The sequence below is a fragment of the Anomaloglossus baeobatrachus genome, chromosome 7, assembly GCF_048569485.1.
Source record: "Anomaloglossus baeobatrachus isolate aAnoBae1 chromosome 7, aAnoBae1.hap1, whole genome shotgun sequence".
Taxonomy (NCBI): domain Eukaryota; kingdom Metazoa; phylum Chordata; class Amphibia; order Anura; family Aromobatidae; genus Anomaloglossus; species Anomaloglossus baeobatrachus.
Genome location: NC_134359.1, coordinates 120,425,534 through 120,453,445, shown reverse-complemented (window position 1 = coordinate 120,453,445; position 27,912 = coordinate 120,425,534). Strand labels below are relative to the sequence as shown.

Sequence of the window (27,912 nt, the reverse complement as noted above, 5' to 3'; positions counted from 1 at the left end):
CAGCACACCCGGAGATTGGGAGGATAAGAAGAGCAGGTCCATGGGAGAACCATCTGACAGCGATTAGCACAGCGATTATATCGCAGTCAGGCACCCACAACGAGACCAAACTCACAGGATCTCGTCCCATATTTCCATGCATAAATATAACATGCATATACACACACATATTATAATTTAGGACATAATATCCAATAGAAAATGGCACATACCACGAAAATGCATAAACATGTGCATATAATTACATGAACATACACATATACAGTGCTGGCCAAAAGTATTGGCACCCCTGCAATTCTGTCAGATCATACTCAGTTTCTTCTTGAAAATGATTGCAATCACAAATTCTTTGGTATTATTAGCTTCATTTAATTTGTCTTCAATGAAAAAAAAAAAATTGTCATGAAGCCAAATTGGATATAATTCCACACCAAACATAAAAAGGGGGTGGACAAAAGTATTGGCACTGTTTGAAAAATCATGTGATGCTTCTTTAATTTGTGTAATTAACAGCACCTGTAACTTATCTGTGGCACCTTGCAGCCAGTTGACATGGATTAAAGTCGACTCAACCTCTGTCCTGTGTCCTTGTGTGTATATAACCCATAAATCACATATTAACCAAAAAGAACATATTTTGATACACATAATATACTCATATACATATGTATGCACAATTGTATATATGTACACATACTCAAAGGGGTGAGGAGGGGGGGGAAGGAAGACACCTATTTGTGGACAACAATTTCAACAAATTCTTGTAATTATAATTGGTTCACAAGGATGGTTAACCAAAGAGGATTCAAGTTGCCAGAAGACGTATCAGGACATAAGGAAGGGTCAGAGACTCCAGACTTTCAGCAAACACAACTGGCCCAATACTAGTGAAAAATAAAATTAAAATTAAAAACATATAACCACACATAAACTAAAATTAAAACAAAGTATCTGCACAGGGAATCCATCAAGCATATTGACATTCCTTACAGAAAGGACGAGAAACTCAGATTTCTCATTTAGGCCAGAGGGATATACAGTATTCAACCTGTATATCCATCTGGCCTCCTACTCACCTCGCCACCCCTGATACCGAGATCAATCTGGTCAATCCCCAAGACCCTAAATTGGGCGCTGTTAGACTCATGGTGAACCAAAAAATGCTTAGGGATAGTTTTTAAAGTGGCCCTATCCAACTGGCTCGGTGCCGCCTCAATCCCCAACACATGTTCGCGTACCCTAACCTGTAACTGATGAGTAGTTAATCCTACGTATATCATCGGGCAGGGGCAAGTTGCATAATAAATTACCGCCCTGAAAGAACAGGTAATAAATTTGCTAATACGGTAACTCCTCCTGCCCTAGGAGTCAGCAAAGGTATTTCCGCGACATATGTTGGGGCAGGCGACACATCCGTCACACGGAGAGCAGCCACTCCGGCTACACGGTGGTTGGATCCAAAGATCTCAAATTTGGACTCATCAAACCAAAGCACAGATTTCACAGGTCTAATGTCCATTCCTTGTGTTCTTTAGCCCAAACAAGTCTCTTCTGCTTGTTGCCTGTCCTTAGCAGTGGTTTCCTAGCAGCTATTTTACCATGAAGGCCTGCTGCACTAAGTCTCCTCTTAACAGTTGTTCTAGAGATGTGTCTGCTGCTAGAACTCTCCAATTTTTCGGACTGACTGACCTTAATTTCTTAAAGTAATGATGGCCACTCGTTTTTCTTTACTTAGCTGCTTTTTTCTTGCCATAATACAAATTCTAACAATCTATTCAGTAGGACTATCAGCTGTGTATGCACCTTCTGCACAACACAACTGATGGTCCCAACCCCATTTATAAGGGAAGAAATCCCACTTATTAAACCTGACAGGGCACACCTGTGAAGTGAAAACCATTTGCGGTGACTACCTCTTGAAGCTCATCAAGAGAATGGCAAGAGTGTGCAAAGCAGTAATCAAAGAAAAAGGTGTCTACTTTGAAGAACCTAGAATATAAGACATATTTTAGTTGTTTCGCACTTTTTTGTTAAGTATTTCATTCTACATGTGTTAATTCATAGTTTTGATGCCTTCAATGTGAAGCTACAATTTTCAAAGTCATGAAAATAAAGAAAACTCTTTGAATGAGAAGTTGTGTCCAAACATTTGGTCTGTAACATATATACACACACGCACACACACACATTTTTCCAAGCATGGCTTTGAGAGTGTGGAAGGTTTGAGGGGTGGAGGTGGAGCTGGGGTGGAGCGTGGGTGGAGTCTCAGTGGGGCCCAAAAGTTTTGCCAGTATGGGGCCCTGAAATTCCTAGTGGTGGCCCTGATTTAAAATAATGAATGAATGAATTAAGCAAACTGTCAGGTTCGGTGCAAGGAGGGGGATCCACGGGACCGCGCACCGGACTCCCCCAAGGAGACCACCAGGAGCGAACCCCTATACAGGAGCTGTCTGGCAATCACCCCAGAAGGCCTAGATGCGCAGCAGCCGGGAAACGGGAGCGTTGTGGGATAGCGTCCGAAGATGTCCACACAGGATATGGAGGCTGGTCGAAGGATAGACGTGGACTGAGAAGAACTGGGTACAGGTGCCGACTGGAGATGGCAAATGGAATCCGGGGCCAGCGAGGGTTCAGTCAGGCGATACCGGGCGGAGTCCAGGATCGGTGACGAGTACAGGCTAGAGGAAAATGACGGGATCCACAACAATCTGATTCTCCTGGAAAGCCAGAGGACCAGATACGCACAGGCAGCAGTCGGGATCTGCGGGCAGAGACAGGGTTAATCCTGGGCACAAGACACAGGGGACCTGAACACTAGCACAAGAGACACGGCTACCAGTACACGTTAAACAGGCACCGCCTGCATGGAAAAGGAAGTCTTATATACCCTGTACCTGTATTCAGCCATTTCCTGTTTCAAAGACGCTGGCCCTTTAAGAGAAGGGGAGAGAGCGCGTCCGCGCCCTAGTGCACATATGCGAGACCCGGGAGCTGGAGAACAGTGCAGGATGCAGGGGAGATGAGGCAGGAGGGCTGGAGCAGAGTCCCGGGACACAGCGAGGACGCACAGGGGAAGCTGAGGGAGGAGAGTGGGAGCGGCGGCCGTGGTCGGGGTGCACGGGTGTGACGGGAGTGTACAACAGAGCAAAGGATGGACGAGGCCGAGGGACGATCCAACAGGTTTATTCACAAGAACACTGGAACAGCACACGATAAATCCACGTAAAACAGATTCGGGGGCCCTTCCCGACAATCCTCGGACCAGATAAAGCAATCGTCCTTACAGTAGTCCAAAGAGTTCCACACAATCCCACGGGCCGCCACACAGGCCTAGCTCCGTTCGTGTCCACAGCCACCCATGCTGGGAGCTCCTTCTTCTTCTTAGAGGACAGGCTATTTACATAATCACATTAGATGCCAAGACTACAATTGTATGAGAGAGACACATTGAGACCAGTAGCTCCCCCAAGGAAATACATGAATTACAACTAATACAACCAGGGAAATATACATATCATGACATAGTATCACAGCATATACAGTGAGAGGGTAAATTACATCTTCACAATCCCTCCCCCTCCCAACTTGTGTACGTACTAGGGACCTCTACAGGTCACTGGTTAAGTACACACAGGCAGAGCGTTACTTACATGTGGCTTCATGCAGCCACGAATTGGCATCGTAGCTCTCCCACATCATTGCCCAGGAGAACAGCTGCAGGCAGACCACCCATCACCCCAACCACACATCGCCTGACCCCAAAACCAAAGTTCAGATCCACAGTGGCTGTGGGAATAGTCCTCCATTGTCCACCAGCCAGTTCAATAACAATCCCAGGTCCTCTATGGATTGCCTCAGGCCGAACCACTCGGGGATCAGCCAGTGTGAGGAAAGCACCCGAGTCACAAAATCCAACAAGTCTCTGTCCATCCAGCACAACCTCCTGCAAGTGCTTACCTCGATGAGCAGAAGTCGTCATAACTGCGGGTCGCACCCCGTAAACTCCTGGTGGTGCAACATGGGGGGCTGAGTCAAGGAGGCCAGTCCTCACATAACGGTGCCACATCTTCCTCCATGGCACTGGGCTGTAAATAATTAACAATCCGATTGGGTGCAGGATCAGTCCTCATTTGAACAGCTGGGCAGGAGACTTGCCGATGCCCTGGCTGTCCACATTGATAGCATCTGAGCTGGGTCTCCCTCCATCCAAGGCGTCCTCTTGGGTAAGGGGTAGGGGAACTTGGAGGCCGGCTCCCACCTGAAGGTGCTGTAGGGGTTTGAGGATGATTCCTCCATGGCCTGGCTGGGCATGAGGCCTGCAAATGCTCGGGATGCCTACAAACATAACACCTGCGCTCTGTTACTTCCTCTCCCCGGCGTATTCCAGAAAGTGCAGTAGAAGCAACTGGAGGCACATTAACACGGGTATCAACATGTGGTGGCTTAGAGGAACGGGGAACAATGGGTACAGAATAACTGGGGGCATCCGGTGTTGTGGAGCTGTTAGGCGTCTCTCCATCCTCCAACAGAACCCTCCACTGAGGCTTGATGGTGAGAGCCTCATCAGCGAGAGCAGCAGCTTCCTCCACTGTCGCTGGTTTTCTCTCACGCACCCATTCCCGGATCTCAGCGGGGCACTGGGCAAAGAATTGTTCTTTTAGGATGACCTGCAGGAAGGTCTCCCAAGATAAGGCCTCCTCTGCCTCCAGCCAGCGATTACATATTTGTTTGAGTCTATGAGCATATATCTTAAAAGACACTTCCCCATCACAGGCTAAAGCACGGAACTGAGTCCTGTAAGTGTCTGGGGTCACAGCATAATGTTCTAGAATAGTCTGTTTAATATCCGCATACTCACAGTTCCACCGAGGGTCCATAGCTCTATAGGCTTCAGCAGCTCCCCCCTCTAGGAGCCCAACCAGATGCCGGACACGCTCCCTGTCCGGGACTTCCATTAATCGACACTGATGCTCAAAGTCCTGGAAGAAGCCCTCAATGTCGCCTGCAGCCTCATTAAACGGCTTAAAGTCTTTGCGGGACACCCTGGGAAGTTCCCTCATGATGGGTGCTGGGGTTACGGTCTGTCTGGAACCTCTCGCGGCTTCCACAGCGAGCTCCTTATCCAGCAGTGCCATCTCCTCCATCCTGCGCTCCTTCTCTTTAGCTCCACGCATGGCCTCCCTCTTATCTTCTATGGTGGCCTCATCTCCAAGCAGTGCCATCTCCTCCTTGTACCACACAACCCATTGACTTTTTTGGGTATTCACCTCCGGCTGCCGTCTTTCTTCCGTTTGCTGTGAGGATCCTTCCTCCACGTCATTTTGCGAACAGACTCCTTCTAGCGCCTCAATCAGCTGCTCCTTGGAGAGTCCTTTGAAACAAACTCCTACTTCACGGGCCTTTGATTGCAGGCTCCCCAAAGTCCAGGTCTTGTACTCTGCAGTGCTGGTTCCTGATGTTGAGCCATTGTCCTCCATTCCTTCTGCTCTGATCCCAGCGCTGCCAACCAGTTTGTGACAGAGTGTACAACAGAGCAAAGGATGGACGAGGCCGAGGGACGATCCAACAGGTTTATTCACAAGAACACTGGAACAGCACACGATAAGTCCACGTAAAACAGATTCGGGGGCCCTTCCCGACAATCCTCGGACCAGATAAAGCAATCGTCCTTACAGTAGTCCAAAGAGTTCCACACAATCCCACGGGCCGCCACACAGGCCTAGCTCCGTTCGTGTCCACAGCCACCCATGCTGGGAGCTCCTTCTTCTTCTTAGTTCCAGCTCACTCTGAAGTTACAAAAGGGAAATGCATTGTCTGTGCTCCTTGACCAGCCCACCATGTTCAGGGGGTGGGGGTTACACATCCTATCATCAATGGTTTTGTCCATCACAGGGCTCCAGTATGTCTGCCAGCCACAGTAGATGAAGGGATCCCCTGCTGTGCAGAACAATGACTATTCCTTCACTGGCCAATGCAATTACAGATTAGATACACAACTCTGGAAAGAAGAGGACAGGCTATTTACATAATCACATTAGATGCCAAGACTACAATTGTATGAGAGAGACACATTGAGACCAGTAGCTCCCCCAAGGAAATACATGAATTACAACTAATACAACCAGGGAAATATACATATCATGACATAGTATCACAGCATATACAGTGAGAGGGTAAATTACATCTTCACAACGGGGACCGGGCCGGTAAGTGATGAGCGGCGCCGAGATAAGTGGCGCAGTGACGAGCGGCGCTGCAGCCCCGGGAGCGCAACACAAACAATCAATGAATGAATGAATGACAGAGACAATCAGACAGATCCAGGGAAAAAGGTCAGCAGCTTTCCCATTGTGTGCTATGTAGTGACTTTGCAGCCAGGTGCTGTAATATTCAGCACCAGTAATGTCTGTGCGCCCTCCTAGGGATGTCTGAGCACCCTCCTAGTGATGTCTGTGTGCCCCCTAGTGATGTCTGCACACCCTTCCCCCCCCTAGTGATGTCTGTGCGGCACCCTAGTGATGTCTGTAATGTAATTTTTTCAGGATAATACTTCTTCTGGAACAACTTCAAGGGTGCTAACACTTTTGGCCATGTGTGTTTGTGTTTATATGTACGGTATATATATATATATGTATGTGTGTGTGTGTGTGTGTGTGTGTGTGTGTGTATATATATATACATATATATATATATATATATATATATATATATATATATACAGTGCCTACAAGTAGTATTCAACCCCCTGCAGATTTAGCAGGTTTGATAAGATGCAAATAAGTTAGAGCCTGCAAACTTCAAACAAGAGCAGGATTTATTAACAGATGCATAAATCTTACAAACCAACAAGTTATGTTGCTCAGTTAAATTTTAATACATTTTTAACATAAAAGTGTGGGTCAATTATTATTCAACACCTAGGTTTAATATTTTGTGGAATAACCCTTGTTTGCAATTACAGCTAATAATCGTCTTTTATAAGACCTGATCAGGCCGGCACAGGTCTCTGGAGTTATCTTGGCCCACTCCTCCATGCAGATCTTCTCCAAGTTATCTAGGTTCTTTGGGTGTCTCATGTGGACTTTAATCTTGAGCTCCTTCCACAAGTTTTCAATTGGGTTAAGGTCAGGAGACTGACTAGGCCACTGCAACACCTTGATTTTTTCCCTCTTGAACCAGGCCTTGGTTTTCTTGGCTGTGTGCTTTGGGTCGTTGTCTTGTTGGAAGATGAAATGACGACCCATCTTAAGATCCTTGATGGAGGAGCGGAGGTTCTTGGCCAAAATCTCCAGGTAGGCCGTGCTATCCATCTTCCCATGGATGCGGACCAGAAGGCCAGGCCCCTTGGCTGAGAAACAGCCCCACAGCATGATGCTGCCACCACCATGCTTGACTGTAGGGATGGTATTCTTGGGGTCGTATGCAGTGCCATCCAGTCTCCAAACATCACGTGTGTGGTTGGCACCAAAGATCTCGATCTTGGTCTCATCAGACCAGAGAACCTTGAACCAGTCTGTCTCAGAGTCCTCCAAGTGATCATGAGCAAACTGTAGACGAGCCTTGACATGACGCTTTGAAAGTAAACGTACCTTACGGGCTCGTCTGGAACGGAGACCATTGCGGTGGAGTACGTTACTTATGGTATTGACTGAAACCAATGTCCCCACTGCCATGAGATCTTCCCGGAACTCCTTCCTTGTTGTCCTTGGGTTAGCCTTGACTCTTCGGACAAGCCTGGCCTCGGCACGGGTGGAAACTTTCAAAGGCTATACAGGCTGTGGAAGGCTAACAGTAGTTCAAAAAGCCTTCCACTTCCGGATGATGCTCCCAACAGTGGAGGCAGGTAGGCCCAACTCCTTGGAAAGGGTTTTGTACCCCTTGCCAGCCTTGTGACCCTCCACGATCGTGTCTCTGATGGCCTTGGAATGCTCCTTTGTCTTTCCCATGTTGATCAAGTATGAGTGCTGTTCACAAGTTCGGGGAGGGTCTTAAGTAGTCAGAAAAGGCTGGAAAAAGAGATATTTAATCCAAACATGTGAAGCTCATTGTTCTTTGTGCCTGAAATACTTCTTAATACTTTAGGGGAACCAAACAGAATTCTGGTGGTTTGAGGGATTAAATAAATGACCCTCTGAATAAACTTTTCACAATTTAGAAAAAAAATAAAAAAAGAAATAACATTCTTTTTTGCTGCAGTGCATTTCACACTTCCAGGCTGATCTACAGTCCAAATGTCACAATGCCAAGTTAATTTCGAATGTGTAAACCTGCTAAATCTGCAGGGGGTTGAATACTACTTGTAGGCACTGTATATATATATATATATATATATATATATATATATATATATATATATACTAGCTGTAATACCCAGTGTTGCCCGGGTAGTAACTGAGTCTCTGTCTCTCTCCCACTGTCCCTCTCTCCCAGCCTCCATCTGTCTCCCTCTCTGTCTGTCTGGCTCTTTCCCTGTCTTTCTATTCATTTATATTCCCTTTGTGTCTGTCTCTGTGTGTCTGTCTCTGTGTATCTGTCTTTTTCCCTGTCTGTCTTTTTTCCTGTTTGTCCCTGTCTTTCTCTTTCCCTGTGTGTCTGTCTCTTTGTGTCTGTTTCTGGGTCTGTCTGTCTGCCTCTTTCCCTGTCTGCCTCTTTCCCTGTCTGCCTCTTTCCCTGTCTGCCACTTTCCCTGTCTGCCACTTTACCTGTCTGCCTCTTTCCCTGTCTGCCTCTTTCCCTGTCTGCCTCTTTCCCTGTCTGTCTCTTTTCCTGTCTGGCTGTCTGTCTGTCTCTGTCTCTCTCCTTGTCTGTCTCTGTCTGTTTCCCTGTCTTTCTCTGTCTCTTTCCCTGTCTGCCTCTTTCCCTGTCTGTCTCTTTCCCTGTCTGTCTCTTTTCCTGTCTGGCTGTCTGTCTGTCTCTGTCTCTCTCCTTGTCTGTCTCTGTCTGTTTCCCTGTCTTTCTCTGTCTCTTTCCCTGTCTGCCTCTTTCCCTGTCTGTCTCTTTCCCTGTCTGTCTCTTTCCCTCTATGTCTGTCTCTTTCCCTGTCTGTCTGTCTCTTTCACTGTCTGTCTGTCTCTTTCACTGTCTTTCTCTTTCCCTGCCTTTCTCTTTCCCTGTCTGTCTGTGTCTTTCTCTGTATGTCTGTCTGTCTCTTTCTGTCTGTGTCTCTTTTCCTGTCTGTCTCTCTCCCTGTCTGTGTCTCTTTCTCTGTCTCTTTTCCTGGCTGGCTGTCTCTGTTTCTCTCCCTGACTGTTTCTGAATCTTTCCCTGTCTGTCTCTGTCTCTTTTCCTGTCTGTCTCTTTCCCTGTATGTCTGTCTCTTTCCCTGTCTGTCTCTTTCCCTGCCTGTCTCTTTCCCTGTCTGTCTGTGTCTTTCTCTGTATGTCTGTCTCTTTCTGTGTCTCTTTTTCTGTCTGTCTGTCTGTCTCTCTCCCTGTCTGTGTCTCTTTCTCTGTCTGTCTCTTTTCCTGGCTGTCTGTCTCTGTTTCTCTCCCTGACTGTTTCTGTGTCTTTCCCTGTCTGTCTCTGTCTCTTTCCCTGTCTGTCTCTGTCTGTGTGCCTTTTTCTCTCTCTCTGTCTCAATCTCTCTTTTTCTCTCGCTATCTGTCTCTCCACCAATATCATTTCACCTCACACATAAGCTTCTTATACTAAGAATGTCCTTCAGTGCCTATAACAATCAATCACAGCTCCTATTAATAACCTGTAGCTCCCAGCTCCATTGACCTTAATGGAGGCAGGTTTTTTGGAGAGTAACTGTAAAGCGTGGGGTTAAATTTTCCCCTCAAAACATAGTCTATGATGTTCCCTGAGTCACATGAGGTGTCTGTGCAAAATTTTGTGATTGTAAATGTGACGGTGCGGATTGATTTAGCGGACAAACACATACATACACACACACATATATAGATTATATATATATATATATATACACATATATATATATATATATAGATATAAAACATACATACACACACACACACTCAGCTTTATATATTATATGTATATATATATATTTATTTTTATATATATATATATATATATATATATACATACACACACACGTTTTTCAAAGCATGGCATTGAGAGTGTGGAAGGTTTGAGGGGTGGAGGCAGAGCTGGGGTGGAGCCTGGCTAGAATTTCAAGGGGGCCCAAAAATGTTGCCATTTTGGGGCCCTAAAATTCATAGTGGCGGCCCTGATTTCAAATAATGAATGAATTAATCAGTCAATTAATTAATCAATGAATGAACGAATTAATGAATGACAGAGACATTCTGACAGATCCAGGGAAAAAGTGCAGCAGCTTTCCTACTGTGTGCTGTGTAGTGACTCTACAGCCAGGTGCTGTTTTATGTGTAAAGGCTGCTTTACATGCTTCAATTAATTGTGCGATTGCATTTGCGATCGCACCCGCCCCCTTCGTTTGTGCGGCACAGGCAATTTCTTGCCCGTGTCGCACAATGCTGTAACCTCTGCGTCACACGTACTTACCTTCCAAACGACCTTGCTGTGGGCGGCGAACATCCACTTCCTGAAGGGGGAGGGACGTTCAGCGTCACAGCGATGTCACACAGCGGCCGGCCAATAGAAGCGGAGGGGTGGAGATGAGCGGGACGTAAACATCCCGCCCACCTCCTTCCTTCAGCATTGCCGGCAGGACACAGGTAAGCTGCAGTTCATTGTTCCCGGGGTGTCACACGGAGCAATGTGTGCTGCCCCGGGTACGATGAACAACAGGACGTGCAATTTTTAGAAAATGAGCGACGTATCAGCGATGAACGAGAAGGTGAGTATTTCTGCTCGTTCATAGCTGTCACACGCTACTCACTGCCGAATGTGCGTCACTTACGACGTCACCCCTCCGACATCTCGTTAGATATATTGTAGCGTGTAAAGCCCGATTAAGAGCAGGACCATCATCAGAATTGTAAGGACTCTCCAACTTCCTGCAATTGGTCCTACTTGTCCTACTTTCTTCATGATTAGCGCTTAGTTATAAACCTTTTAATGATGGAAGCAGAAGCAAGCATTGGCAGAATATGATGCATGGTCATACTGGCCTAGGTGACAGCAGATTGTCAGTCCACAACCAACCATAGGGTCCTGATTCACCAAGACCTGCATTCTTCACATCAGTCTTGATGAGGGCGCATGCTCGTGTCAGACACATCTGAGAAGTGGCAAGTGTCTCCATGTGCCTTGTCACAAATCTTCCTCCAGTCAGGACAGGAGTAAGATTTGTGGCAGAATGCAAGCTTTCAAACCGATTTACACCAGAATAGTGACGCTATCATTTTGATGAATCGAGGCCAAGGTGTCCACTCATTCAAATAGTAAAAGCAGTCAGCTTGCAGTCGGCATGGTCACCTATTTTAACAACCAAAGGGATTTTCAATAATTTATAAAACAACACTTCAATATTGCTGGGTTGCAATAGCACATACAGTACATAGAATATTTCTTCAAGAAAGCAGACATGTTTTCTTAATACTGGACAACCCCTTTAATAGGCATATTATAAATAACATTATTTGAAGATGTACTGTCCCATAATTAATTTCTTGCCAGATTGTATATCTCCATATACATTTTTCTTATTATACAGTATCTATTTATTGTTACATTGATCTGGGGAACAGTGTTATGGAAAATCATTTGTAATGCACTGTATTAATATTCCCTGCCAGCTGTAATTTTTTTTTTCATGGTAATGATATCCTTTTAACAGGTAACAGAAGCTTTTTATGAGAGAATAAGCCTTTCAGCCACAGGATTTTTCAGGTAGGACCCATTGTTTCATGATTGTTCTTTAGGGGACAAGCACTCCCAGCGTTCCCATCTCCCAGCCTGTCGAAAAAGAGTGACATTTTGGGCCAGTGGCATGATTGCACTGCTGGTCTACACTGTGCGCTCTCCCCGCATGCAAGAAGAGGCAGCTTTACATGTGCAGAATCAGACAAGGCCAGGGGGTCTAAAGCTTTCCATATCCAGTCTTCTGGGCAGCTTCAGAACATCATTTGCGGTCTATAAAGCAAAGAGTTTGCAAGTATCATGTTTCCCCGAAATTAAGACTTATCTTTAAAATAAATCCTAGCATGATTTTATAGGATTTTTGGAGTATGCTTGAGATATAAAACCTACTCCAAAAATAAGCCCTAGCTACAGTCATGGCTGACATTAGGGAGAAAAACTTGGCAATTTCTTAGGGCCTCCTCTTTCCTAAGGGCCCCCAGCATCTCTATTCCAAGGACAAGACTGCTTTAAGGACCTATTGTGACATACCATCCTATGACCATGATGTCACCAAAGGTCTTTTAAATGCAGAAGTCTAGAGCTGAAGAATAGACACTCTGGTATGTATATGCAGTGTGTTTGTGTGTATATATACACATATATGTATGTGCAGTGTGTGTATACATGTGTATGTGCAGTTTGTGGGTGTATGTGTTTGTGTGTGTATATATAAATATATAGTACAGACCAAAAGTTTGGACACACCTTCTCATTCAAAGAGTTTTCTTTATTTTCATGACTCTGAAAATTGTAGATTCACATTGAAGGCATCTGTTACGTATCAGTCCAGGAGTGGACCCACTGGGCCGTGCACCGGACTCCCCCAGGGAGGCCACCAGGAGCGAACCCCTATACAGGGACTGTCTGGCAACCACCCCAGTAGGCCTTGATGCACCGTGGCCGGAACACAGGCGGGGTACCGGGAGCGTCCTCGGAAGGAGGGAATCGGAACGGATGACCGGAGTCGGGTGAGAGCCGCAGGCGGAGTCCGGGACCAGTGACGAGGGCGGACTGGAGACTTCATATGAAATCCAGAACCGGTGACGAAGTGAAGCAGGGGGACGATGGACAGATCCACTGCAAACGGACACCGGGGAATCTCCAGGGAGCCGGACCAGCTGAGGCAAACTGGGCGTCAGGTTCTGAGGACAGAGACAGGGTTAATGACCCAACACAAAGGGCTTGAACACTATCACAAGATACTAGCTGATAGAACTTGTTGAACAAGCACCGCCCGTAAGTAACAGGAAGTCTTTTATACCCTGCACCTGCAATCAGCCACATCCTGTTCCAGGGATGCTGGCCCTATAAGACAAGGTGACTGAGCGTGTCCGCGCCTTAACGCGCATGCGTGAAGCCCGGGAGCCAGAGGGAAGCACAGGAGGCCGTGGACAAGGCGCAGAGGAACCGGAGGCAAAGTCTCGAGTCGCAGTAAGCCGGAGGGACCGCCGAGCATGGAGCACAGGGGACGCAGGGGAGCCGGAGCGGGAGCAGCGGCTGCGATCGGTGAGCACGTGGACTGGATCAGTGGGTACGGAGCGGCGCTGTGACACAGAGACCGGATCAGTGGGTACAGAGTGATGCCGGGACACCGAGACCGGATCAGTGGGTATGGAGCGGTTCCGGGACACCAAGACCGGATCAGTGGGTACGGAGCGGCGCCGTGACACAGAGACCGGATCAGTGGGTATGGAGCGGTGCCGGGACACCGAGACCAGATCAGTGGGTATGGAGCGGTGCCGGGACACTGAGACCGGATCAGTGGGTACGGAGCGGTGCCAGGACACCGGGAGAGTGACAGCATCAAAACTATGAACTAGCACATGTGGAATAAAATACTTAACAAAAAAGTGTGAAACAACTGAAAATATGTCTTATATTCTAGGTTCTTCAAAGTAGTCACCTTTTGCTTTGATTACTGCTTTGCACACTCTTGGCATTCTCTTGATGAGCTTCAAGAGGTAGTCACCGGAAATGGTCTTCCAACAGTCTTGAAGGAGTTCCCAGAGATGCTTAGCACATGTTGGCCCTTTTGCCTTCACTCTGCGGTCCAGCTCACCCCAAACCATCTCGATTGGGTTCAGGTCTGGTGACTGTGGAGGCCAGGTCATCTGGAGTAGCACCCAATCACTCTCCTTCTTAGTCAAATAGCCCTTACATAGCCTGGAGGTGTGTTTGGGGTCATTGTCCTGTTGAAAAATAAATGATGGTCCAACTAAACTCAAACCGGATGGAATAGCATGCCGCTGCAAGATGCTGTGGTAGTCATGCTGGTTCAGTATGCCTTCAATTTTGAATAAATACCCAACAGTGTCACCAGCAAAGCATCCCAACACCATCACACCTCCTCCTCCATGCTTCACGGTGAGAACCAGGCATGTAGAGTCCATCCGTTAACCGTCGCACAAAGACACTGTGGTTGGATCCAAAGATCTCAAATTTGGACTCATCAGACAAAAGCACAGATTTCCACTGGTCTAATGTCCATTCCAAACAAGTCTCTTCTGCTTGTTGCCTGTCCTTAGCAGTGGTTTCCTAGCAGCTATTTTACCATGAAGGCCTGCTGCACAAAGTCTCCTCTTAACAGTTGTTCTAGTTATGTGTCTGCTGCTAGAACTCTGTGTGGCATTGACCTGGTCTCTAATCTGAGCTACTGTTAACCTCCGATTTCTGAGGCTGGTGACTCGGATACACTTACAGTCATATGAAAAAGTTTGGGCACCCCTATTAATGTTAACCTTTTTTCTTTATAATAATTTGGGTTTTTGCAACAACTATTTCAGTTTCATATATCTAATAACTGATGGACTGAGTAATATTTCTGGATTGAAATGAGGTTTATTGTACTAACAGAAAATGTGCAATCCACATTTAAACAAAATTTGACCGGTTCAAAAGTATGGGCACCTCAACATAAAAGTGACATTAATATTTTGTAGATCCTCCTTTTGCAAAAATAACAGCCTCTAGTCGCTTCCTGTAGCTTTTAATGAGTTCCTGGATCCTGGATGAAGGTATATTTGACCATTCCTGTTTACAAAACAATTCCAGTTCAGTTAAGTTTGATGGTCGCCGAGCATGGACAGCACGCTTCAAATCATCCCACAGATTTTCAATGATATTCAGGTCTGGGGACTGGGATGGCCATTCCAGAACATTGTAATTGTTCCTCTGCATGAATGCCTGAGTAGATTTGGAGCGGTGTTTTGGATCATTGTCTTGCTGAAAAATCCATCCCCTGCGTAACTTCAACTTCGTCACTGATTCTTGCACATTACTGTTCAAGAATCTGCTGATACTGAGTTGAATCCATGCGACCCTCAACTTTAACAAGATTCCCGGTGCCGGCATTGGCCACACAGCCCCAAAGCATGATGGAACTCTCCACCAAATTTTACTGTGGGTAGCAAGTGCTTTTCTTGGAATGGCGTGTTTTTTAGCCTCCATGCATAACGCCTTTTTGTATGACCAAACAACTTAATCTTTGTTTCATCAGTCCACAGGACCTTCTTCCAAAATATAACTGGCTTGTCCAAATGTGCTTTTGCATACCTCAGGCGACTCTGTTTGTGGCGTGCTTGCAGAAACGGCTACGTTCGCATCACTCTCCCATACAGCTTCTCCTTGTGCAGCGTGCGCTGTATTGTTGACTGATGCACATTGACACCATCTGCGGCAAGATGATGCTGCAGGTCTTTGGAGGTGGTCTGTGGATTGTCCTTGACTGTTCTCACCATTCTTCTTCTCTGCCTTTCTGATATTTTTCTTAGCCTGCCATTTCTGGGCTTAACAAGAACTGTACCTGTGTTCTTCCATTTCCTTAATATGTTCCTCACAGAGGAAACTGACAGTTTAAATCTCTGCGACAATTTTTTGTATCCTTCCCCTTAACAACTATGTTGAATAATCTTTGTTTTCAGATCATTTGAGTGTTGTTTTGAGGAGCCCATGATGCCACTCTTCATAGGTGATTCAAATAGGAGAACAACTTGCAAGTGGCCACCTTAAATACCTTTTCTCCTGATTGGATACACCTGCCTATGAAGTTAAAACCTCAATGAGGTTACAAAACCAATTTAGTGCTTTAGTAAGTCAGTAAAAAGTAGTTAGGAGTGTTCAAATCAAGAAATTGATAAGGGTGCCCATACTTTTGCACCGGTCAAATTTTGTTTAAATGTGGATTTCACATTTTCTGTTAGTACAATAAACCTCATTTCAATCCAGAAATATTACTCAGTCCATCAGTTATTAGATATATGAAACTGAAATAGCTGTTGCAAAAACCCAAATTGTTATAAAGAAAAAAGGTTAACATTAATAGGGGTGCCCAAACTTTTTCATATGACCGTATCCTCTGCAGCAGAGGTGACTCTTGGTTTTTCTTTCCTGGGGCAGTCCTTATGTGAGCCAGTTTCTTTGTAGCGTTTGATGATTTTTGCCACTGCATTTGAGGACACTTTCAAAGTTTTCCCAATTTTTCGGACTGACTGACCTTCATTTCTAAAAGTGATGGCCACTCGTTTGTTTTACTTAGCTGCTTTTTTCTTGCCATAAAACAAATTCTAACGATCTATTCAGTGGGACTATCAGCTGTGTATGCACCAGACCTCTGCACAACACAACTGATGGTCCCAACCCCATTTTTAAGGCAAGAAATCCCACTTATTAAACCTGACAGGGCACACCTGTGAAGTGAAAACCATTTCCGGTGACTACCTCTTGAAGCTCATCAAGAGAATGTCAAGAGTGTGCAAAGCAGTAATCAAAGCAAAAGGTGGCTACTTTGAAGAACCTAGAATATAAGACATATTTTCAGTTGTTTCACACCTTTTTGTTAAGTATTTCATTCCACATGTGTTAATTCATAGTTTTGATGCCTTCAATGTGAATCTACAATTTTCAGAGTCATGAAAATAAAGAAAACTCTTTAAATGAGGTGTGTCCAAACATTTGGTCTGCACTGTATACCCACATGTTACATACAGGGATTGGAGAGTTGTGTTGATGTTCGAGAATGTGATAAAACTATCCTATATATATTTTAAACTATATATTTGAATAAATAGAAATACAAAAGTATCCATGGGAGTGATAACGGGGTAATAATCATAAGTATAATATGCTAGTAAGCATTATAAACATCATATGGAAGGCCTGTGTGGGCTACCATAAACAATAAGGATGCAAACCACTGGAATTCAATGCATAAAAAACAAGAGGACACAAAAGTGGTTGAAATGCAACAATATGTATCAAAATTTAATAATACATGCAATTATAGTAGTGCACAATAAGTACAGTAAGGATAAAAAGAGACAGAGGTTGCACAAGGCACTGAAAAATGGAGATTGTCACATGGCATAAATGAATTTATACAAATAGAAAGCTGTGGACCATGTGATTGTCCAAAATATTCGCTGGTGAAACAGAAGTTGGCATACAGCAAAAGCTAATGTGCAATATACAGTGCAATACCTTGCAAAACCGTACCAGGGCTATATCACAAAATATACAAGGCATCAGCTACGTAACATGGCGTTAATCAGCCTATATAGACCATACGGTTGTCCAGGGTGATCACTGGTAACACAAGAGTTAACATACAGCAATTGCCGATATAAAGCAGTATATACTACAACCACATCATTAGTGGAAAGACATACCAAAGCAGTATCAAAGTAGAAAAAGAGTCAGCAGCATAGCTTTAAGGTAGCTTTAAAGTGCCGAGTGCAAGGCAACAGGACCGAAGGTCCCCCCCAGGGTGGTAACGCGCGTTTCACGTGTTAGATAGACGCTTCATCAGACCAAAACCATAGTTTTGATGCCTTCAATGTGAATCTACAATTTTCAGAGTCATGAAAATAAAGAAAACTCTTTAAATGAGGTGTGTCCAAACTTTTGGTCTGCACTGTATACCCACATGTTACATACAGGGATTGGAGAGTTGTGTTGATGTTCGAGAATGTGATAAAACTATCCTATATATATTTTAAACTATATATTTGAATAAATGTTGGTTTGTTCAAGAATAAATATGGATTGTTGTTCATGGAAAAAAAAATCAAGCATAACCTGAAATAAGTCCTAGCCCATCTGTTGTAGCAAAAAATAATATATGACGCTATTTTATTTTTGGAGAAACATGGTACATGCTCCTTGCCTAGAATACCTGCCACTTCTGATACACTGAGCCCTACACAACTACACTGTTATTTATTTATTTTTTTTTATGCCCTTCAGCTTGATTTCGAGCAATGGCGACTGGATGGATGAACACTCTGTATGAAGAGCAATGTTGTGCAAGGCTAGATAGGCTCGCCAGGGTCTGCTCTGCCGTTTTCTTGATTGTATCAAGCCATTGGGTTGCTGGTCTTCCTCTTTGCCTTGTTCCACTATAATATTTAAAATTGATTTTTCCATGTGAATGGAAAGGATTTTTAATAACAGCAAAGTGACAAGTAAAAGTAAAGTGCAAAGTTGCTTGTTTTACCCATTTAAAAAGAATAGAATAACAGTTTAATTTCTATGTACTGAAAGAAAAATAAGCTCTTATGTCACTTACTTTGGTCTTTGCTATGGCACTGTATTAAGATCAGAAAATAGTAACTTAGGGTAAGTTCACACAGTGCGTTTTTCGCAGCGTTTTTGCGCAGTTTTCTGGTGCGTTTTTGCTCAGAAAACTGCATGAATTTGCTTCCCCAGCAAAGTCCATGAGTTTTCATTTTTGCTGTCTGCACACAGCGTTTTTTTTTAGCTGCGTTTTTGTGGGCACCACAAAAATGCAGCATGTCAATTATTTTTGCGTTTTCCACGCATTGAGTTCAATGAGATGTTAAAAAACGCAATGAAAACCGCAAATTGCAAATATAGCTGCATTTTAGTGCGTTTTTATGACTAAAAACTCAGCTATAAACGCAAGGGGTGGGTAGTAAAGTGACATGTACAGGAAGAGGATTCCTTCTGTCAGTAAACAGAAGCATAAATCCTCCCGGTACCGTCACCGCTGCTTCCATTTCCCGCCCGGTGCCATGTCTGCTCCCGTGCAGGAGGTGGAAGCGGCTGCTAAATCAAAAGTAAACAGTAGAAAAATGTCATACTCACCTGTCTGCAGATTCCCGGTGCCATGTCCGCTCCCAGCCCCTCTTCCTGGTACCGCTCTGGCTGTGCGCCGGCTCCCAGGCACGTACGATAGCTGCAGGACCTGGCGGTGATCACCTGATGCGGTCACCTGATGCATCATCTGATCGTAAGTCTCGTGGTGACGCCGGATTTTACCGCCCGGCCGGCTATCAGCTGATGCCGTCAGGAGACTTCATCACTGATTACCGGCAGCTCCTGCATCGGTCGGACGGGAGTGTGTACGGATGTGTGTAGTTGTTTTTATTTTTATTTTTTTTTTGCGCTGCTGCATCAGCCTAGACTGTACAGCGAGCGAGCGCTGAGTGACTGATTCCCCGGCGATTGCAGTCAGTTCATGACAGCTGCAGACAGGCCGGGGTGATCTCCGGAGTTCAGGTGAAAGCACCGGAGATTAGCCCGGGATGTCTGCAGCTGTCATGAACTGAACCGCAAGTGCCGGGGAATCAGTCACTCGGCGCTCCCTCGCTGTACAGTCTCGGCTGCACGTCGGAGCTCAGGTGAGAGCTCCGGAGTTCAGTGCAGGTACCTGAATCCAGGCCTGGTATTACTGGAAATTCCTCCGGTAGCCAGTCCGACGCTGCACAGACGTGTGTAGTTTTTGTTTTTTTTGGGGTTTTTTGCACTGATGCATCAGCTGATTGTATAAAAGCCGTTTATACAATCAGCTGATGTGTCATGTGATTCAGGCCTTGAACCTGACACATCATCTGATCGCGTTGCCTTCCAGCAAACCGATCAGATGATATTGGATCCGGATTGGACGGCGCAAAACCCTTGACCCAGGATTACTGCGGAGGGGGGTTCTTTATTTCAATAAAGATGGAGTCAATAATTGTGTTGTGTTTTATTTCTAATAAAAATATTTTTCTGTGTGTTGTGTTTTTTTTTTATCTTTACTAGAAATTCATGGTGGCCATGTCTAATATTGGCGTGACACCATGAATTTTGGGCTTAGGGCCAGCTGATAATACACAGCTAGCCCTAACCCCATTATTACCCAGCGAGTCACCCGGCATCAGGGCAGCTGGAAGAGTTGGATAGCGCCAGATGGGGTGGCTGCAGACTGTAATTCACAACGTGGGTGCCCAGAAAGCTTGGGCACCTTGCGTTGCAGATTACAATCCCCAGCTGCCCAGTTGAACCTGGCTGGACACAAAAATTGGGTGAAGCCCACTTCATTTTTTTTTTTAAATTATTTCATGAAATTCATGAAATAATTAAAAAAAAAGGGCTCACCTATATTTTTGGTTCCCAGCCGGGTACAAATAGGCAGCTGGGGGTTGGGGGCAGCCCGTAGCTGCCTGCTGTACCCGGCTAGCCTACAAAAATATGGCGAAGCCCACGTCATTTTTTTGGGGGGCAAAGAAATGCTGCATACAGTCCTGGAAGGGGTATGCTGAGCCTTGTAGTTCGGCACCTGCTGTCTGCTCTCCTCCATACACTATTGGATGGAGGATGCTGAGACTTGTAGTTCTGCAGCTGCTGTCTACTCTCCTGCATCCACTAGTGGATGGAGTATGCTGTGTAGGTCTGCTCTTTTAACAATCTTTAATGGCAATGTTCACTGATAAAAAACGCATAAAAAAGCAGTGAGCAAAAACGCAGTGAAACGCAGCAAAAAACGCACAAAACGCGGTATAAACGCATGCGTTTTTGCCACGTTTTTTGCTGCGGGTGCGTTTTTGTGCGTTTTTTTGCGGCAAAAGACGCACAAAAACGCATCATCAAAACAACGCAGTGTGTGAACTTAGCCTTAAAAGGTTGATCTGTTTTTCCAGAACAGGTCTGCTATCAGAAATAGGAAGGTGTAAGCACACATCTATTTGCATATACCGTAATAGATTAAAGCAATTATATGCATGTCTGAGCAACTTTGTTGAATGTATGATTTTTATCCTTCTTATAATCAGAGGCTACAACACTCATATGGACTGGGAGAAAGGAGAAGGCCATCCATTCCAATACTGTGTTTTTGGGGCTGCCTGTTCAGAGGTGGAAGTTGATTGCCTTACAGGAGATTATAAGGTAACGCAAATGTTCAGATTCATCGCGTTCTGCTGGACATTAAAAAAAGTCCAGTTTGGAACCAGACTTTACACCGAATTTGAGCTCGGACGCCAAACCTAATATAAGTCTTAGGGACCAGAATTTAAGTACTATAAAATGGATGCAACAATCCTGGGTCGCTGCAGGCTGCTATTTTTAGGTTGGGGGCCTATAACCATGGGCCTCCCCAACCTCAGAATAGCAGCTCCTAGCTGTCGGCTTTATCTTTGCTGGGTATCAAAATTGGGGGGAGACCACACTCTGTTTTTTTACATTTATTTATTTAAATACATTTTTAAAAAAACAGCATTCGGTTCCTCTTATTTAGATACACAGCCAAGATATGCGCACAGCTGGGGGCTGCAGCCTATAGCTGTAGGCATTGTCTGTGCTGGTGTCAATATATGGGGGGACCCTATGCCAATTTATTCATTTATTTTACACCAGTATAATGCTGTCAGAGAGGGTGGGGGTGTGGTCTGACTGCAACCAATCAGAGACACCGGTGGGTAGGGAGAGCAGTGAATATGTATGAGGGATAACAAGCGGGCCTTGAAGTAGTGTGGCAGCCACGGGAAGACTCGGTAAGTATGTCCTACTTTATTCCTTCCTTATTTTCTTTTTCTTTTGCAGCGCCCCTACACCATTTGCAACCCCCTACACCATTTTATCATACATAAGTTTTGCCTACCTTTGAATTCAGTGGGCTCCACCAGGATCAGCGATCTGAGCTGCAAACCCAGGCGGGTTTGGCAATCCCGACCTGATCCGTTCCTCGGCAAGATGACTCATCTCTGTTAGTAAGGGCTAGGGGTTGCAAAAGGAAGCAAAATGAGGATTAAAGCAAGACAATTTTACTTACCAAGCTTCTGTGCGGCTGTCACACTGCATCATGGTCCGCTCATTAAAGGTTATGAATATTCTCTGCTTCCCCCGCCTACCCTTTTGTGACAGTGTCTGTCATTGGTTGCAGTCATACTGCTGGCGTGCTGGCATCTGTGATTGGTTACCCTCACAGTAGCTGTCTGGGTCGCTGAAGGGGAGAGTAAAAATAAATTAATAATTGGAAAAAATTGCGTAGGGTCCACCATATTTTGATATTCAATGCAGATAAAGCTGACAGCTGGAGGCTGCAGTCCCCAACTGTGTGCGTTGTCTTGGCTGTGTCTCAAAATATGAATGACCCCATAAGGCTTTTTTAAATTATTTTGATAAATATTTTAAAAAACTGTGTGCGAATCCCCACAATTTTGATACCTAGTAAAGATAAAGCAGACATCTGGGAGCTGGTATTCTCACGCTGGGGAGACCCATGGTTATTTGGCCCTCCCCGGCCTAAAAATAGCAGCCTGTAGCTGGGTCAGAATTGGCGCATCCATTAGATGGTGACAATCGGGGTAATATAAGGGTTCATTGACAGCTGTGATTTGTCAAAAAAATCACAGCTGCCACTAAACCTAGGATTAGTAATGGATAGGGGCTATGAGAACCACACCCCATTTCTAATTGTGTAAGTAAAAAGACATAAACACAAAGCACACATAAGAATCCTTTATTTAAAAAGAAAAAAACACCCTATTTGTCCAATTTATTAACCCCCCAAAACACCACTGAAGGTACAAAGTAATCCACAGACACAACATCCCTCGTGCATGGTCACATTAGAAAACAGATCACTGCAGGCTGTGGGACACACTGACGGAGCCGCAGCTGTGAGAGCAGGGACGTTAGTGAGTTCATCTGAGGTCACAGCTGTCGATTCCCACAGTACCTCAGCTGTGACCTCAGGTGAACTCTATGAACTCACCTGAAGTGAACACATTGAACTCAGTGATTGATTACCGGCTTAGGCTATGTGCGCATGTTGAGTATTTGGTTGCAAAAAGTCTGCATCTCCTCTCAGAAAAATGCACCAAAAACGAGATGTGGTTTTGATGCATTCTTTATGCTTTTTTTTCTGCTAGGAGATGAGTATTTGGTTGCAGAAATTTCTGCACAAAATCTGCAACGTGCGCACATCGCCTAAGCCAAAGTTTAATGAGTTCACCTGAGGTGACTTCACTAAGTTCAATAAGTTGAATCCCAGCTGTGACTTCAAGTGAACTGATTGAACTTAATGCTGGACATTTTTTTAGCAAAATTGCATCTCCTTGCAGAAAATGCACCAAAAATGCAAGGAGATTTTTACACATTTTTTATTTGTTTTTTTTCTGACAGGAGATGCAGAGTTGGTGTAAAAAATGTTTGCAGAAATTTGTTGCAGAAATCTGCATCTCCTTGCAGAAAAACGCACCATAAAACGCAGTGCAGTTTTGACAGGTTTTTCTACCAGGAGATACAGATTTGGTGAAGAAATTTGTTGCAGACATTTATGCACTGCATGAGGGTAATCGGGATCAGAAGGGTACGCTCCAGGTTTGGTGCATCTACTGGATGCGCAAATTCTGAGGCAGCTGCGGGCTGCTATTTTTAGGCTGGGGAGGACCCAATAACCAAGAGTCAACCCACTCTGAGAATTCCAGCTCCAGATCTCTGCTTTATCTTTACTAGGTATCAAAATTGTGGGGATTCATACACAGTTTTTTTAAATATTTATTAAATTAATTTAAAAAAAAGCTGCATGGGGTCAAACGTATTTTGATACACAGCCAAGAGAAAGTACACAGCTGAAGGCTGCAGCCTCCAGCTGTCTGCTTTATCTGCGCTGAGTATCAAAATACAGGGGACCCTACCTTTACAGTTCGGGTTTGCCTATCACTAGTAACTCATTAACATTTTTTCCAATTAAAAATGTAGTGCTTGTTTGAGCTTCAGCTCTATGTTCCAGCAGTATATGTCATCTTATTTTATCTACAGAAATCTCTCATTTGTATGCAAAGTTTAAAAATGTCATATGTTGTAGCTCTTTAAAAATACTTTGGCTCTGTCAAGGTCCTCCTCCTGATTGCCGAAAAGACTGTGCAGAAGCCATCTGCTCAGCAGCTGAGCTCCTGCATGAGAGCGTACAGTGGCGTATGGACCTATAGATTTTCTACTGTGCCTATACACCAATGTGTGCACACTCGTGCAAGTGTTGAGAGCTTCTGCAAGGTTTTTTCAAAAAGCCCCCACCAATCTTCAGGATGTGTAAGGGGCTACAACATACAGTATAAAACAATTTTTGAAAAGTTTAGTTACATTTGAAATACAATTTCATCACATCAGAATTAATTTATATTAATTTTCTCCCCAAATCTTCTTTTATTGAAAGAACATCAGGGCAGATATCATCATGGATACTGGCTGCAGCATTAATCCAGCTGTGGATGTGGGACAGGTACTGTGTATTGCCAATGAACATGTATTTTCCAGCTAAGTATAATGGCTCATGGGTAACATGGCACGGGGAGGTAGCTACGGGTGAGGTAGTTGTCTCTTATGGCCCGGTGCATTGCATGAAGATAAGTGTCTCTCTGGTTGCTATAGATCCACTGTGCTATGGGACCGGGCTCACCCTGGAGTGACATGACTAAGCAGTTACCTCGTCTTCACTAGAGCCAGTGATGGTGAGGTTAGACTTGTGCTGGAAGGTAGCTACCAGGTGGGGAACACTCTGTACGATAGCAGCTGACACTAGGGGTTAGAGATAAAGGGTTGGACTCAAGTACAGGCAGGGCGGCCGGTGCAGACTGGGACAGCTGGTGCAGACTGGGACGGCTGGTGCAGACTGGGACGGCTGGTGCAGACTGGGACAGCGGGCCTGAACTGGATAGCTGGTACAGAGTAGACTGCTGGAACAGACTGGGTGGGTGGTGCAGACAAGCAGGCACATACAGGCAGCAGGCTGATACTGATAGGCAGGTACTGTCAGGCAGGCTGGTTCTGGCAGGCAGGTAGATACTGACATGTACTGGAAAACAGGTACAGGTTAGCAGGCACAGGATACGGGACCTGACAACTAGCAAACATGTATCTAACTGAATGACCAAGTTGATTAGGGACCTCTCTAAGGGGGAGGCTGCCTTAAGTACTTAGTGCCGCTCAATCATAGACTGCGAGAGTGCGCTGGCCTTTAAGAGGCACAGAGTGCGCGCACTTGTGCCCTTAGTTTGCTGATCTGTGGGCCCTGGGAGTAGAGAGACATGGCAGAGACCGGAGCAGAGACAGCTGGACGCCCGAGGCTGTGAGTGCATTGGCGTCCCTGCACCATGGATGGCAAAGGACGCCAGCATTACAATAACCTGCTCCTTACTCATGTCCAATAAGGATTTCTTCTGAAAAAGAGATGTCGGAATATTCCCCATAGAGAGACTGTTGGCTGCAGGAACACCAGAAGTGATAGACACAGGCAGGAAAATGTTAGACTAATGCTTAGGAGTCCTGTTCTGAGCACTTGTAGAACAGGCAGAGATGAACTCTAGAATGTCCCTCGGCATGGACAGCCACCAGAACTGTCGATAGACAAGCATTGTTACCAGAAGAGTGCCTGCACAACCTGACCTGTCTCTTATCAGACTTCAACAAGAAAGTTTTTCCAGGAGGCAGCTGAGACATGTTCACCATAACAAGAGACACCATTCTAGTTGGTTCTATGGAACCATCTCATGGCCTGTGTGAAGGCGACCTCTTGACTTCCTTCTTATCAAGGGCATCAGTGCTTGTCTGGAAAGAAGAACTGAGCCTCGGAAAGTAGACTGAATCCCAGGCACCTAGGGTGGTCAAGACAAGTTGAGACTTCATTCATAACACGACCGACCCAAGCGGAGCACTTCAATGGATCTCCAGTCTAGAATGGGTTTGTGAGTACAGAGTCAAGGCAGTCCCAGAAGGAAAGGATGTGACAGGTTTGGAAGTACCAGAAAGGAGATCTCTGTATGAGAACCTCCAACCCATAGCTCCACCTGCTCAGTAACAAAGTGTACGGACTCGGATAGTGACCTTCCATCAACGGACTATATCGACAGAGGACTTTGTCTAGCCGGAAAGAACTTTGTCGAACCAGAATCTGATACCTATCCCCCATGGGTTACTGCAGAAAATTTCCTGCCACCCCAGAGTCCAAGAAGGCCAACAGAGAAAACCGGGTATCTCCACACAGATAAAGTCGGTGGTGGAGAGGGGTTATCTTCACCCAGGACCACCTCTCCAATAAGCCCTAGGTTTGAGAATACTCTCAACCTAAAAAAAAACTACAATTTTGGTCACCACTCAAAAGGCTGAGAAAAAAAAAACAATCATGAAGAAAAATTAGTAGTCCATCAGTGACAATTATATAGACCTATAAAAACTACTCAGAAATTGATACATAAATAAAATCTTTATTGGAAAATACCAAAATCGTTAAATTCATTAAAAAAAATACCTACAAAACAATGCATAACAATGGGGAATGACATGAAAGGAAATAGAGCAAGTCTGGGTAGAATTATTAGTATACAGACTGATATGGCTAAAGATATAAAATCAGATATAGTAGTAGATATCAGGGTACACAAAACATCCCTTCACAAGAAAAGGGTATATAAAAATGTAATAAGATAAAATAACATAATAATCACTCTTAGTGAAAAATGATGCCGGAAATGGCAATCATATAATAATACGGTGATTAAAAATTGAAGCAATGATGAGTGCATCCAGATAAGCAGCTTAAACAATATAATTGCCATGTATAGTATAATCAATAAGAAACCTGGTCACATGCTGAGGAACGTTACCAAATAAACACCTTATTTAGTAAGGTTCCTCAGCATGTGACTGGGTTTCTTATTAATTATACTGTATATGGCAATTTATTTTGTTTCACAAGTTTGGAAAATATCCCCCATCTATTGCATAGGATATACAGTAATTTCAGCCTCGACCCCCACAAGTCCCGAGAATCAGGGCTCAAGCACAAAGGTCTTGGATTTATAATGCAATTTGAACTTTTTCCTACATCCCAATTTAAATTTGGCCTATATCTATTAGGTAACTGATGTTGGCGGAAACTAGTGTTAAAATTATTCCAAATCTGTGACATTCTCACTTTAAGAAAAAAAAAACCTAAGAGAAATGGAAGAAGACAAGCTTTAAAATGATTTTGAGGCCGGATTCAGACTGTCTATTTTGTACAGTGGGTACTGAAAGTATTCAGACCTTTTTAAATTTTTCACTCTTTGTTTCATTGCAGCCATTTGGTAAATTCAAAAAAGGTCATTTTTTTCTCATTAATGTACACTCTGCACCTCAGCTTGTCAGAAAAAAAACAAATGTAGAAATGTTTGCAAATTTATTAAACAAGAAAAACTGAAATATTACATGGTCATAAGTATTCAGACCCTTTATTCAGTATTCAGTAGAAGCACCCTTTTAAGCTAGTACAGCCATGAGTCTTCTTGGGAATGATGCAACAAGTCTTTCACACCTGGATTTGGGGATCCTCTGCCATTCTTCCTTGCAGATCCTCTCCAGTTCTGTCAGGTTGGATGGTGAATGTTGGTGGACAGCCATTTTCAGGTCTCTCCAGAGATGCTCAATTGGGTTTAGGGCTGTGGCTGGGCCAGTCAAGAATGGTCACAAAGTTGTTCTGAAGCCACTCCTTTGTTATTTTAGCTGTGTGCTTAGGGTCATTGTCTTGTTGGAAGGTGAACCTTTGGCCAAGTCTGAGGTCCAGAGCACCCTGGAGGAGATTTTCTTCCAAGATATCTCTGTACTTGGCCGCATTCATCTTGCCTTCAATTGCAACCAGTCACCCTGTCCCTGCAGCTGAAAACACCCCCATAGCATGATGCTGCCACCACCATGTTTCACTGTTGGGATTGTATTGGGCAGGTGATGAGCCGTGCCAGGTTTTCTCCACACATACCACTTAGAATTATCACCAAAAAGTTCTATCTTTGTCTCATCAGTCCAGAAAATCTTATTTCTCATAGTCTGGGAGTCCTTCATGTGTTTTTTGCAAACTCTATGCGG

At 44.6% G+C, this 27,912-nt stretch overlaps 1 protein-coding gene across 2 annotated transcripts in view; it reads left to right on the top strand.

Moving 5' to 3' along the window:
- The window catches only part of LOC142245186 (aldehyde oxidase-like), a 314,224-nt gene that overhangs the window by 259,858 nt on the left and 26,454 nt on the right, over positions 1-27,912 (top strand). For both annotated transcript variants that reach the window (XM_075317642.1, XM_075317641.1), the window contains 3 exons: positions 11,729-11,781; positions 20,844-20,958; positions 24,230-24,295. In XM_075317642.1, the coding sequence (XP_075173757.1) occupies positions 11,729-11,781; positions 20,844-20,958; positions 24,230-24,295 (234 nt within the window). The remainder of the gene's footprint in view (positions 1-11,728; positions 11,782-20,843; positions 20,959-24,229; positions 24,296-27,912) is intronic.